Source organism: Paramisgurnus dabryanus, chromosome 6 (genome assembly GCF_030506205.2).
Source record: "Paramisgurnus dabryanus chromosome 6, PD_genome_1.1, whole genome shotgun sequence".
NCBI classification, from domain to species: Eukaryota; Metazoa; Chordata; class Actinopteri; order Cypriniformes; family Cobitidae; genus Paramisgurnus; species Paramisgurnus dabryanus.
The window spans coordinates 7,084,854-7,099,477 of record NC_133342.1 but is presented as its reverse complement, the minus strand read 5'-3'; the positions used below and the strand labels follow the sequence as shown (position 1 = coordinate 7,099,477).

General features: G+C 35.9%; 1 protein-coding gene across 2 annotated transcripts; it reads left to right on the top strand.

Moving 5' to 3' along the window:
- The first annotated feature begins 570 nt into the window (after nt 1-570).
- Nucleotides 571-10,351, top strand: napgb (N-ethylmaleimide-sensitive factor attachment protein, gamma b). 2 transcript variants are annotated; one of them, XM_065262299.1, is made up of 12 exons: nt 571-743; nt 1,517-1,584; nt 1,686-1,770; nt 2,060-2,077; nt 4,442-4,472; nt 4,538-4,647; nt 4,953-5,019; nt 5,178-5,248; nt 7,745-7,823; nt 8,100-8,179; nt 8,301-8,430; nt 8,912-10,351. In XM_065262299.1, exons 1-12 carry the CDS (start codon nt 688-690, stop codon nt 9,044-9,046), a joined length of 930 nt encoding a protein of 309 aa, XP_065118371.1. In that variant the 5' UTR covers nt 571-687; the 3' UTR covers nt 9,047-10,351. The 2 variants fall into 2 exon arrangements, with proteins under 2 accessions (XP_065118371.1, XP_065118372.1); XM_065262300.1 differs by lacking the exon at nt 571-743 and adding an exon at nt 1,252-1,313.
- The last annotated feature ends 4,273 nt before the right edge of the window (nt 10,352-14,624 follow it).

The following is a 14,624-nucleotide window of genomic DNA, read 5'->3' as shown; positions in this document are numbered from 1 at the left end:
CAAACTTTTATTTTGTATACGATTAATTGCGATGCATCTTTTTATGGCCCTATAAAGTAAATTACTGTATTATTGAATATATTGTGTTATTGAATATATTTAAAATCCTTGTTCGTAAATTGTATTCAAGTAGTTCCTACGTATTTTGGGCACTTATTTGTTGTTTTTCTACATTCATTCAAAGTCATTTATTTAAAAATTAATATTTAATTTCTATATTTTATAACGAAAGAAACAAATAGCCCATTTTTGACAATGATAATTTCATTGTACACATAATTTCAAACACGCCTTCATATCAAAAGGTTTGTAAGGTCAAGATTAACATTTCACTCAAGTGACCTCAGTAGTGTAGTGTAGCCTACATTTAATAATTAAATATAAATTTAAATATTAGTTTACATTTAATTAACTGCACTTTATTTCTTTGGATACTCTTGTTTTTTATATACATTTATTTATTGTATATTCTTTTTTATACTTGACTTAAATTAATAACAATGAGAAATGTGGATGTAAAATGTATGCATATGTGCATTGCAGCATCCCACTCAGGCTTCCGTAGAAAAACACCGTGACGTAAATGAGGTCTTACGAAGAGTCAGGATAATCCACGGTCCATCACGATAATCATCCTCCAAAAGAGCGACTCGCACTTTGTCGTCCTCATCCGCTGAACCGTGAGCCATGTCCGCAGAAAAGATCAACGAGGCGCACGATCACATCGCCAAAGCGGAGAAATGGTGAGACAGAAGCATTGACATTAAACAGTCTAGTCTCATATAGATGTAGTGTTATACACACCGGTAGGAATGGCCTGCTAGCTTTGAAGCTGTCAATAACACTGCAAGGTAAAGGGATGCTAGGTACATTTCTAGACGATTGAATGAAACAAAATAATGAGGAGTCATTTGGTTGCTTCATCTTTACAATTTAATGCAGCGATACACTGATTGCGTAATCGTGCTGGAGGTTACCTTGGCGACTGCTGCAGTGGTGCTGATGCTGATTGAATGTGAATACGGGGTCATTCCCTCAAATGCATTTCATTTCTTGTCAGCATTATGCATAAACTAAAGTTATTAAAAAAAAAAAAGTTTAGGGCCAACTGAGTGAATTAATTCTCTTGACCTGCACATTATTTTTGTAGATAAAAATATAATTGTGCATGTTATTTTCTTAATTGCAAAAGTGAAATTTTCTTAAATCAAAATTTTAGATGAACGACTTATACAGAATAATGAAGAAGCAGCAGCCAATAAGAGCACAGATGGGAACTTCAATAATAAGGTCTCAGGATGAGACCTCAGGAAGTTGGTTGATAATGTTGAAAACATTTCTGCAAATAAAAAGTTTTGATTTCATGATTTGTTTATATTGTTTTGTTACAATTCAAATAACATAATTACCATAGATCAATTTGTGTTCATGAGTTCACCATTTTTCCAATTTCTAAATTTGGCTATTAAGTACATTAATACGTGACCCTTAATGTGATAATATTTATCTCACACAGTCTAAAGACCAGCATGACCAAGTGGAAACCAGATTATGATGGAGCTGCATCAGAGATGGCAAAAGCAGGTGATAATGTTCATTTTTACTGTGTAAACCATCTAGAACTGATTTTATGATATTTGATTTATCTGTGATACAATAATTAATGTCTGTCTTTCTTATTTTAGCTGTGGCTTTCAAAAACGCAAAACAGTTTGAGCAGGCAAAGGATGCGTATCTTAAAGAGGCCGAATACCACACAGAAAACAAAGCGTATCCTTCATCTGCATGACATCACAACAGCATGAACAAACTTCAGCAGTTAAACCACAAGACTCAGAATAATAAAGTTACTCCATTAAACAAGAATGTAGTGATCATACAGAGTACTTTATCTGTTATCAATGCATACAACAAAACCAAATGTAACCAAATACCATAGAAATCCTATATTTTTGTATATCTGTGTATTTAAATTCAAGTTTATATCACTTACAGCCCATTTTTTATCACAAACATTACTAGGATACTTGCAGAATATTCACTTAACTAAACTTCACAGACTCTTCCATGCAGCTAAGTAAGCCATGGTTATTCTATCTATCTATCTATCTATCTATCTATCTATCTATCTATCTATCTATCTATCTATCTATCTATCTATCTATCTATCTATCTATCTATCTATCTATCTATCAAAATGGTGTTTGTCTGTCTGTCTTTCTTCTGTGTCTGTCTGTCTGTCTATCTTTTGGGTTTGTGTGTCTGACTGTCTATCTTCCATGTCTGTATGTCTGTCTATCTTCCATGTCTGTCTGTCTATCTTCCGTGTCTGTCTGTCTATCTTCCGTGTCTGTCTGTCTATCTTAGTATCTTCTGTGTCTGTCTGTCTATCTTCCCTGTCTGTCTGTCTGTCTGTCTGTCTGTCTTTTGTGTCTGTCTGTCTATCTTCCATGTCTGTCTGTCTGTCTTAGTATCTTCTGTGTCTGTCTGTCTGCCTGTCTATCTTCTGTGTCTGTCTGTCTGCCTGTCTATCTTCTGTGTCTGTCTGTCTGTCTACCTTCCGTGTCTGTCTGTCCGTCTATCTTTTGTGTCTGTCTGTCTGTCTTCCCTGTCTGTCTGTCTGTCTGTCTGTCTGTCTGTCTTTCTGTCTATCTTCCGTGTCTGTCTGTCTGTCTGTCTGTCTGTCTATCTTCCGTGTGTGTCTGTCTGTCTGTCTGTCTATCTTCCGTGTCTGTCTGTCTGTCTATCTTAGTATCTTCCGTGTCTGTCTGTCTTTCTGTCTGTCTATCTTCCGTGTATGTATGTCTGTCTATCTTAGTATCTTCCGTGTCTGTCTGTCTTTCTGTCTGTCTATCTTCCGTGTATGTCTGTCTGTCTATCTTCCTTGTCTGTCTGTCTGTCTGTCTATCTTAGTATCTTCCGTGTCTGTCTTTCTGTCTGTCTATCTTCCCTGTCTGTCTGTCTATCTTTTGTGTCTGTCTGTCTATCTTCCCTGTCTGTCTGTCTGTCTGTCTATCTTTTGTGTCTGTCTGTCTATCTTCCATGTCTGTCTGTCTGTCTGTCTTAGTATCTTCTGTGTCTGTCTGTCTTTCTGTCTGTCTATCTTCCGTGTCTGTCTGTCTGCCTGTCTATCTTCTGTGTCTGTCTGTCCGTCTATCTTTTGTGTCTGTCTGTCTATCTTCCTTGTCTGTCTGTCTGTCTGTCTGTCTATCTTCCGTGTCTGTCTGTCTGTCTGTCTGTCTATTTTCCGTGTCTGTCTGTCTGTCTGTCTGTCTGTCTGTCTGTCTGTCTATCTTCCTTGTCTGTTTGTCTGTCTATTTTCCTTGTCTGTCTGTCTGTCTGTCTATCTTCCGTGTCTGTCTGTCTGTCTGTCTGTCAATCTTCCGTGTCTGTCTTTCTGTCTGACTATCTTCCATGACTGTCTGTCTATATTTTGTGTCTGTCTGTCTATGCTTCATGTCTGTCTGTCTGTCTGTTTTCCGTGTCTGTCTGTCTGTCTGTCTTCCGTGTCTGTCTGTCTGTCTATCTTCCGTGTTTGTTTGTCTGTTTATCTTCCGTGTCTGTCTGTTTGTCGGTCTGTCTATCTTCTGCGTCTGTCTGTCTATCTTTCATGTCTGTCCGTCTATCTTCCATGTCTGTTTGTCTGTCTGTCTTCCGCGTCTGTCTATCTTTCGTGTCTGTCTGTCTGTCTATCTTTCATGTCTGTCTGTCTGTCTTCCATGTCTGTCTGTCTGTCTGTCTATCTTCCTTGTCTGTCTGTCTATCTTCTGCATCTGTCTGTCTATCTTTCATGTCTGTCTGTCAATCTTTCGTGTCTGTCTTTTTCTCTGTCTATCTTCCGTTTATGTCTGTCTGTCTGTCTATCTTCTGTGTCTTTCTGTCTTTCTGTCTGTCTGTCTGTCTGTCTATCTTCCGTGTCTGTCTATCTTCCGTGTCTGTCTGTCTGTCAATCTTCCATGTCTGTCTTTCTGTCTGTCTGTCTGTCTTCCGTGTCTGTCTGTCTATATTTTGTGTCTGTCTGTCTATATTTCGTGTCTGTCTGTCTGTATTCTGTGTCTGTTTGTCTGTCTGTCTATCTTTTGTGTCTGTCTGTCTGTCTCTGTCTATCTTCCGTGTATGTCTATCTTCTGTGTCTGTCTGTCTGTCTGTCGTATCTGTCCTTCTACCCTATCTGTCTGTGTGTCTACCTTGTCTATCTACCTTATCTACCTATTCATCATCCATCCTCACAGTCTGTCTGTCTAACCATCCATCCATCCATTGTATCTGTCTGTCTATCTATGGTTGTGTTAGATCCATCCATCTATTGTCATCCATAAATAATAATCCATCTATTACTATTATCTTTTAAAATCAAATTTGTGAGGAAACCCACATTAACTTAGACTTCTACTGTATTGTCTTCTCACCCATCATAAACAATGCGTTTTTTTGTTCTCAGGGCGTATGAACAAGCAGGCATGATGTTAAAGGTAAGTTTGTACACAAGGTTATGATAATAAATGACAGTGAGTGAGTGACTCTCGTGCACTTAAAGGACATGAAGAGGATGCCAGAAGCCATACAGCTTATAGAGAAGGCCAGCGTGATGTACGTTGAGAACGGGACCTCGGGAACTGCAGGAATTGCATTAGACAGGGCAGGAAAGTAAGTGTACACACTACTGACAGAGTGAAACACTTCCTGATGTTATTTGGTATTGGAATGTTTTAGTCATAATTTAAACCAAAAGCATTCTTGCACTGTGGATCAAATCAGTTGCATCTGTGTTAAGTTGATTTAATTAAACTGTTACAATTATGTAAGACACTGTCACTTCATATCAGAAACAATAAACATGTTTTTATTAAAAGAGGAAAATGCACTTTGAAGTGTGTGTAATTCAGTGCATATGTGTACTGTAACCATCTCTTACCATTACCGGTGTTAACTAGTTCTCTGCACTTCCACAGACTAATCGAGTCGGTCGATCTTGAGAAAGCAGTGGATTTGTACCAGAAAGCTGCCTCTGTATTTGAGGTGAAGGAATGCAAACATAATTCACAAATCAGCGAGGTCTTCAGCAATCTCTCATTTATGCTTAACCAATGTGAAACACTGTGGTTGTGTGTGTGTGTGTGTGTGTGTGTGTGTGTGTGTGTGTGTGTGTGTGTGTGTGTGTGTGTGTGTGTGTGCAGAATGAAGATCGTCTCAGACAGGCCGCAGAACTTCTGGGTAAAGCCTCTAGACTTCTGGTTAGACTGCGCAGGTGCGTACTAAAACAATAAATACTTTTCTTTAGGTGATGTCCAGCAATGCCCTTTGACTTTGCTAAAGTCATTGTAATGTATGGCCATGAGCGGCATACATAATAAATCATTTAGTAACATGCTTTTTGATCCAAACTTGTTTAACTTTCCCAGACAGGGATTAAACCTTGTCCCAAACTAAAATGCTTTTTGAGCCATCTTACCTAACTTACTTAACTAAGGTTGTACTCGCATATCTTAAAACACATCTTTTGTCTTAAGATGTAAACCAGTTACGTTTTTTTAAGAAGCAACGAAAACCCTTGACGGAAGATTCCAATAAAAAAAAGAGCTTCAGACCTTATATACATATTAGGGTGACCATATGTGCCATTCTTCCTGGCCAGGATTTCGGGTGCGTCTTCCGGAAGTCATATTTGATGACCGCATTCGTCATAGAGGATTATTATTATTATTACAGAAAAGCAACAGTTACATTTTAAAGTAAGAATGAAACTACGATTGAATGTCTTATGTTTGTAACTGATTGGCGTATGCGGTCAACAAATACGACTTCCGGAAGACGCACCAAAATCCTGGCCAGGACACGTCTGGGAAGAATGGCATGTATGGTCACCCTATATATATATATATATATATATATATATATATAGATAGATAGATAGATAGATAGATAGATAGATAGATAGATAGATAGATAGATAGATAGATAGATAGATAGATAGATAGATAGATAGATAGATAGATGTAGAAGGATAATATTTGTCTAAAGTTATATTAGTAAGGTCTATAAGTTCATCTGGACGAATGACGGTTTCCCTTTGCTTGTCTATATTTATTTATTTATAATTATATCATGCCCACTCTCCCAAAAAAACAAAAGCAGTAGTTTGCCTCGTTCATGTCTGTCGTTCACGGTAAAAATACTATTATGCAGGACAACAAAATAAAAATAAAAAATCAGTTGGAAAGGAAATATTACTTACCTAACTTAGATAGACATAACTGGATTGGAAATAAGCTGATAAGCGAGGTTGCGAGGGGACGAGGTACAACAGTTTTTACGACAGTGTGTTTGAAAGCATTTACTTCCAGACACTAGGGGGAGCTCGTAGAGAAATAATACTCAGACTTCTATTTTACTATAACCTTAACTATATTAGCACCCACATCACCGGATGATAACGATAACTTTGTTAATTCGCTCACTCGTGCAAATCACTTACCTTCAATGGCATTAACTAATACTGCATATTTCATGTAACCCAGCTAACAGTGAAAACATCTGAGAACGTTCCTTCAAAGTTCTAAACGTTCCCAAAAACGTTCTGCCAACATGAAAAGTTTCCAGTTTAATGTTTTAAAAATGTTTCTTGGTTGTCTGAATGTTAGAGAAATGTTACATTTGACCATTTTCAAACATTACATACTTTTTGCTTGTTATGTAAATGAAAAAGAAACATTGCCGTTTATTATTTTAAAACTCTTATAAAACATTATTTCTGAATGTTGCTGTAGAAAACACAATTCACTAATTAGGTTTAGATGTTGATATTTTGTTTCATTTTAAGTTACCATTATGGTGATCAGTGTTTGTTTTAGTTGGACTCTTGAACCTTGACATTTTGCTTGCTAGTTTTTCCCTGGTTGCATTAACGTTGTATGTATAATGCACATTTGTTGTGTTAATGTAAAGTTAATATTGCAACTTTGTGGTGGTTTGTACATTATGGTAAAGATAATCATCTAATTAATTGATTTACTCACACATCAAAAGTAACTTTTCTGTCAAAATGAGATCCAGCACTCTCGCAGCAGTTTGTCATTAAGGATTTTTAGAAACTTTAAACAAAATTTAAACGCTGTGTATTTGGGATGCACAACTATCAAGAATCAGAGTATACATCTCAACAATGGTGACAAAGAAAATTATAAAAAAGTTAATTATTTATCCATGCCACAGTGCATGCTGGGAGTCCTGGATGAGATTTGTAAATTTTTGATACCCAGCATGCATTGCAGCATTTTTCATTTAATTGTCACCATTGTTGAGATTCATACTCTTATTCTTGATGTTTGTATGACCCAAATACACAGCGATACATTTTTTTAAGGGGCGTCCACATTATAACGATAGCTATAATGTCAACTATAACGTTAACTATATTAGCATCCACCTGAAGTAATTTTATGTAATGGACCTCAGCAAAAACAGTGCAATTTTAACTGCGCAAGATTCAAGTAACTTGGATTTGATTGGCTGTCATTGGTTTATCATTCATCAGTTGGAAAAAATTACTTTATGGTTATAGTTGTGGTGAGAATTACCCTATTCTTTTACAATAAAAATATTTTTAAAACTATATTTTTATAGTTATCTTTATAATGTGAACAGTCCTATCTAAACTTTGTCCCGGAAACCGCCCATCTATGTTTTTGGGAGAACAATGGTAGAGGTGTAATAGTTACTGTATTGTAAACATTGTGTTTTACAGGTTGGACGAAGCTGCTGTGTCCATTCAGAAGGAAAAAAACATGTACAAGGAAATCGAAAACTATCCCACCTGCTTCAAGGTGCACATTCAGATATAAAAAATATATATTAAAATATATTCAGATTTATTCATATACCACTTGGAAATAATTGGATCCTTTTTATTTGGATAGACTTTGTTTTTAAATGAACTAATGTTAGCATTGCAAAGGTCATGGGTTCGATTCCCAAGGAAGACACGCTGATAAAAGCAGATAGATTGGATAAAAGCATCTGCCAAGTGCATAAATGTGAACAAAGAAAGCTATCAAACTAATCATTGCTGGTATAATTTGTGTGGTTATTGCTAAATGCAGAAAACAATCGCCCAGGTTCTGGTGCATCTACACCGAGTAGATTTTGTGGCAGCGGATAAGTGTGTCAGAGAAAGTTACAGGTATGAAGTATCTAAAAACTTTTTCTTGTGTATTGCCAATTATAATCATCATCATTCAAGTAAATGTTTGCATAGTTGTATGATATGATATTTACAATCAAGGAGTATTACCTGTTTTCAGTCTCCCAGGCTTCAGTGGAAGCGAGGATTGCGTTGCTATGGAGACGTTATTGGCAGCCTATGATGAGCAGGATGAAGATGAGGTGTCCCGCGTGTGTAACTTACCTTTACTGAAATACATGGATAATGATGTGAGTGTTACACAACACTATTCACTCTAAAGAAAACTAAATATATGTTACCTTGTATGTAAAAACCCAGTTTTTTTGTGATTACGGTTCCTATATAAAATCGTCCAACATAATGCATTGAACTATCTGTAAAAATATAACCTTAAAATCTTTAATATTGCCTGAGTATAGGTCATGTCAAAGATTGAAATCAAACTTTGAGACTTTTGCCTGTATTGCACAGAAAGGTTCACAGATCTTGATGTTTTTTATTACATTTAAATAAATCATGTCAGTTCTATAATGTATGTGATGGTTCGTGTGAAACAGACACAGACCATCAAATATATCACATATTGACGCATACCTGTCTAAGTTAACTGTATGAAGTGCATGCATGTAAATATGGTAAATACTGACGTTTACCATACTAAAAAAAGTACCTTGTCACCGATAGCCATTTGTGCAGCAGTCATTGATAAAAGTCCCTCTGTTTGTACAGTATGCCAAGTTAGCCATCTCCCTGAGAGTCCCGGGAGGAGGAGGAGGGAAAAAGAAGAAATCTGCTCCTCAAGGGGGCAGCACAGCGCCGCCAGCAGCTGAGGAAGATGATGATTATGAAGGAGGTTTGTGTTAAGCTTGACTCCCCCACGCGTGTTCGTCCAAAGTGGATTCATTCCTGGTTGTGGGGTTTTTGTTTCTGTGTGTCCCAGCATTGTCAGATTTTCTGTGTTTACATATGAAATGCACAGAAAAGCTTTAATTCCCCTTATGAAAATTAACCATGGTTTTACTACAGTTAAAACCAAAAAACAGGGTAAGTGTAGTAAAACCATGGTTTTGCTAATAGTAATCAATATTACACCAATAACCATGGTTAGTACACTTTTACCACAAAAAACATGGTTAATTTAATAAGGGACAGATGGGTAATGGACTTCTATTTAAAAGATACACTCAGACATTTTCCTCAATGAAAAGGTTGTATCCTCGTAATAGTTAAGATTTATGAAAATTTATTTTACATGGAGCGGGTCGCCATATGGTGGCCGCCATGTTACGATCACAAAATGAGACAACTGCACTATTGTGTAATGTAATGTAAAAAATGTGGACTTTTAACATATTTTAAAGGTAAAGTGTGTAATTTCTGAACCACCAGCAGCACATAACTTCCAATCTATAGTTCAAAAGCCGCTAAACGTCAAAAATAAGATAATGATATTAACCGAATGCGCTCGGCACGTATTATATGTTCATCAAATCGGCTTAATCCCGACTTAAAGTCATTCAGAAATACCACTTTGTTGGCAAAATCCAATAAAAATCTGATTAAAAAACACACTTAAAGGCGGGGTGTGTAATTTTTGAAAAACACTTTGGAAAAGAGAGTCGGGCCAACTACCGAAACACATTTGTAGCCAATCAGCAGTAAGGGGCGTGTCTACTAACAGACAGGCGGGTCTATCAAAAGAAGGTCTAGATTCTATTGGGGTAGGGGTGTGTTTGTTTAGGTGATTTTAAATGTCAACATTGGCTTTCAGATATCATGCACCCCACCTTTAAAGGGTTTTGTTTCTGAGGTCTCTAATTGTTTGTTAAGATGGAACCCATTACCTTTGTGTTGCTGAAGCAGTGCCCTACAAATTGAGCTACAGAAACACATAATACAGAAATATTAAAAACAAATACATTTAGTATTGAACCAAATTTTCCAAAACTCTTGGTTTATCCAACACTGAGCGCTTACCTACTGTATATAAACGTACTGTTTGGTGCCGCTGGTTGTGTAGAAATTGAAGGACAAATATAAACAATAAATTTCAACCACTCGATGTTTCCGATGCACATGTGTGATGTTTAATGCATTTTAATTCACATTTGTTTAGCGCTTTTACAGTGGGGTTTCCATCCAAAACGTGAAGCAAATCTTTTCAAAATTCGCACCAACAGTAAGTAAAACAAGACACGCTTAGAAAATGGAGAAAGGACTGCATTTTTAATTTATGATTGCGCAAGTTATAAAGTTACTAGCAGTGCAGTTTGTAATTGCTAAACTGAATGCTGTGCACAGAAAAAGGAATGCAGAAGTTAAGATGCAGGCAGTAGCAGCAAAGGCATTGCCCAATATAAACACAACAACAGCGGAAACAGCTAGACATTCATTCCTGTGGGTTTAATGTTCGCTACGTCAGAATTTATTCCATCTCCCATTATTAACATTTACTCTTTTTTTTAAGTCAAAAACCATCTCAAGCGAGTGTAAAAACTTTTTTGCGAATTAAGGGATTGTTTCAAAATGCGCATAAAATTTGGGGTGATGGAAACCCAGCTGTTCAAAGCAGCTTTGCGAAAGGATTTATTAGAGGTATTGGATCATATTTTCGTATAATAAGAACGGTGCAATTATGTGTACAGGCTCACTTTATGATTTATTTTTATTTGTGAACAGTCTGTATCTGTAATGTCAAGTGTTGTCGGATCAGTTTGTATATGTTATTGTCCATTATGTATGTATGATAATTTATTCTAAGTGTTAACTTCTATGTAGTGAAGTACAATGCTCAAATGTTTTCAAATGTACAAACAGATATAGAGTATAATAATTTAAGTGTTATAAATAATGATATAATTTTGTCACTGTCAGCTATTAAAGGTGTTTGCCTTTTGTTCAGTGCCATACGTCTTTGTTTTTAATCATATTTTAATCATATTATTAATCTATATTACATAAAGAAACCAATTTAGGACAGGGTTTAGAAATAAACCTACGAGCGGATGAACCTGTTGTGTTCTTTGTTTTTATGGCATTTTTTATGCATTATGTTTTACGTTACACCCAGCAATTTGACATTTTATCTCCATATAAACATTGTTCAAAGACTGTACAGAGCTGTTCAGTTTGTAAACTTAAAACCTGCAATAGTATAAGCCATGGGTTCCCACTGGACTTTCTAATGGGCTTTTAGGGTGGTGCTTTCGATTTATGAGCAACATAAGGTTTGTAGTGAACATTCTTTCTGAAATAAATGGCACACGGTCAGATTGTGAATTTCAAAATCCCAGTAAATGCCAGTCGGTAACAAGTCACTACACTGCAAAAAATGGCTTTCTTACTTAGTATTTTTGTCTTGTTTTTAGTAGAAATATCTAAAAATTCTTAAATTAAGATGCTTTTTCTTGATGAGCAAAATGCCCTAAGAAAATAAGTCTAGTTTTAAGACAAATAATATACAATTTAAGTGAAATTGTCCATAACACAAGCAAATTTATCTGCCAGTGGGGTGAGAAAAAAAATTTGTGAAATAAGATTTCTTTTTTCTTAAACACTTAATTCAAGTAAAAATTTCTTACCCCATTGGCAGATATTTTTGCTTGTTTTAAGCACAATTTCACTTAAATTGTATATTTTTTGTCTAAAAACTAGTTTTATTTTCTTAGGTTTTTTTGCTCATCAAGAAAATACATCTTGATTTAAGAATTTTTAGATATTTCTACTGAAAACAAGACAAAAATACTAAGTAAGAAAGTCATTTTTTTGCAGTGTATGTGAGAATGCGTGCAATTTATGGTTTACTCATCAAAGAATACTGAAGTAAAATGCCATTATCAAAACCTATTACAAGTTTTAGTAAAAAGCCATGATGAGCCGGCCTACTGGGTTGACTGAGCAGCTCTAATTACACCGTATAGTCTACAACACATTACCAAATAGTCAGGTTTATCGAACAGTCACTCTGTCTTCCATTGTTTGGCAAAACATACACCCCTGTCTCCAACATACATTATCAATTGAACGCATGTTGCTGTGTCATGGTGATCAAGAAAGTCAAACCACCATAACCTACGAAAAGCTTACCCAAAAGGTCTCTCTGCATTCAAGTATTAAAACGCCAAAGACGTGTTTTAAATAAGTTTCACACATTTGAGTTTTCAATAAGGGTTCAAAAGGCCAACGATGATCAACTGTATATCTATAGCATAATTCTGCTCTTCCTTTATATCAGGTTTTATTGATTTTTAAGGACACATTTGTGCAAGGAGTCTGGGATGGACTTTCAGTTCTCAATGTATATTTGATGAGCACAAATGCCTTTATCAGCTCATCACTGAATAATCACCAACACTGCTTTTTATGATTTGCTTTGATGTACAACTACATTTGTGATGGTGAGGTCACCAGTGTTTAAAGGACAAGTATAAAATGCTAAAAAAAGCAACATAAGCCCAGTCATAATGATGCATGGGTGGCCTATTGATGAGCTAAAGTCCATCTAAAAGTAATTGTTAAAGCGTAACTAAACCCCTGGTCAGAGCCTGACTCCACCCACTGGCAATATTTGAAAAACGCAAGAAAAGTGGGCAGATCCCAACGGAGATAGAGGGGATGAACTAAGCTCGCACCAAGTGTGTGGTGAGATCGTAACAAGGGCGTGGTGAGCTTGAACCTGCTTACGTCACGAGTCATTTTTTGGACCCAACATCCAATAGGAAAATTAAACTGCAGTAGCCACCGTTCAACCTGAAGAGGGCAGCACTCAAACGTTTTTACACCATATATTGTAGTATTGAAACACTTTATATCCAAATGTCAAAAAAACTGACTAAAATCAATGAACAGCACTAATAAAGCATCAATCTTACAGATCATTAACCAAAAAAAGTTGGTTTAGGGCAGTGGTCACCAATCCTGGTCCTGGAGGGCCGGTGTGTCTGCAGAGTTTAGCTCCAACCCTAATCAAACACACCTGAAGCAGCTAATTAAGGTGCTTCAGGTGTGTTTGATTAGGGTTGGAGCTAAACTCTGCAGACACACCGGCCCTCCAGGACCAGGATTGGTGACCACTGGTTTAGGGTTTAGTTACTCTTTAAATAATAATGGGGCAGTCGTGTCCAACTGGTTAGAGTCGGGCCTGCTCGAGTCTTACGGCAGGGCTACCATACTTGACAATCACGTTATTAAATGGAAATATTTTGACTTTTTTTAATTTTCCATCACACTGCAAGACGATTAAAATGAACCAGTGAAGCCAAAATTTTGACTAAATAACTAAAAGTTAAAAAACATTAGTAAATGCATTAGCTAACATGAACTAACAATGAGCAATATGGTTTATCACCACTTATTAAAGGCCAGGTGCAAGATTTTTGTGAAAAGCTTTGGAAAAAGGAGTCCAAAACACACTTGTAGCCAATCAGCAGGAAGGGGCGTGTCTACTAACCGACATCGTTGCCTGGGTTGTGTATGTGTGGGGCGGGTCTATCAAAAGAAGGTCCAGATTCTGTTGGGGTAGGGGCGTGTTTGTTTAGATGATTTCAAATGTCAACATTGGCTTTCAGAGATCATGCACCCCGCCTTTAAGCTTTGTTAAAGCTAATAATACAGTAGTTTATTTTAGTTCATTGCGCATTAGTTTATGTTAACATTTACAACTAATTAATTTAAAATGTATGAAATGTACATCTACTAAACTGCAAAAAATTAGTTTATGAATAATTTCTTACTTAGTATTTTTGTCTTGTTTTCAGTACAAATATCTAAAAATTCTTAAATCAAGATGTTTTTTCTTGATGAGCAAAATGACCTAAGTAAATAAGTCTAGTTTTAGACAAAAAAATAAGTGAATTTGTGGATGAGATGAGCAAAAAAATCTGCCAATGGGGTAAGCAAATTTTTCGTGAATTGAGTGTTTAGGAAAAAAGTTCAAGATTTTTGCTTAGCCCTTTGGCAGATTTTTTGCTTGTTTAATCCACAAATTCACTTAAATTTGATATTTTTTGTGTTAAAACTAGACTTATTTTCTTAGGTTATTTTGCTAATCAAGAAAATGAATTGAGAATTGAATTAAATCTTGAATTGAGAATTTTTAGATATTTGTGCTTAAAACAAGACAAAAATACTAACTAAGAAAGTCATTTTTTGCAGTGTAAGATTAATAAATGCTGTTTTTGTTCATTTCTAATTTGTGTTTGCTAATGTGTGTACTAATTTTAACAAATCCAGCCTCATACATTTATACATTCATATATTCATTACCTTAAAGGGATAGTTCACTTTAAAATGACAATTCTGTCATCATTTACTCATCCTCATGTTGTTCTAAACCTGTATAAATTTCACAAAATAAGATATTTTGAGAAATGATGGTAAACACACAGCAGTAAGTGACCATAGACTTACATAGTAGGAATAAAAAAATATGATGGCATTTAAT

Bases quoted from the DNA above. Each gene is read 5' to 3' on its own strand.
- napgb (XM_065262299.1), top strand. From the start codon at position 688: ATGTCCGCAGAAAAGATCAACGAGGCGCACGATCACATCGCCAAAGCG. The intron at 4,648-4,952 runs GTAAGTGTACAC...GCACTTCCACAG, and splicing joins GCATTAGACAGGGCAGGAAA to ACTAATCGAGTCGGTCGATC. The intron at 8,180-8,300 runs GTATGAAGTATC...ACCTGTTTTCAG, and splicing joins TGTGTCAGAGAAAGTTACAG to TCTCCCAGGCTTCAGTGGAA.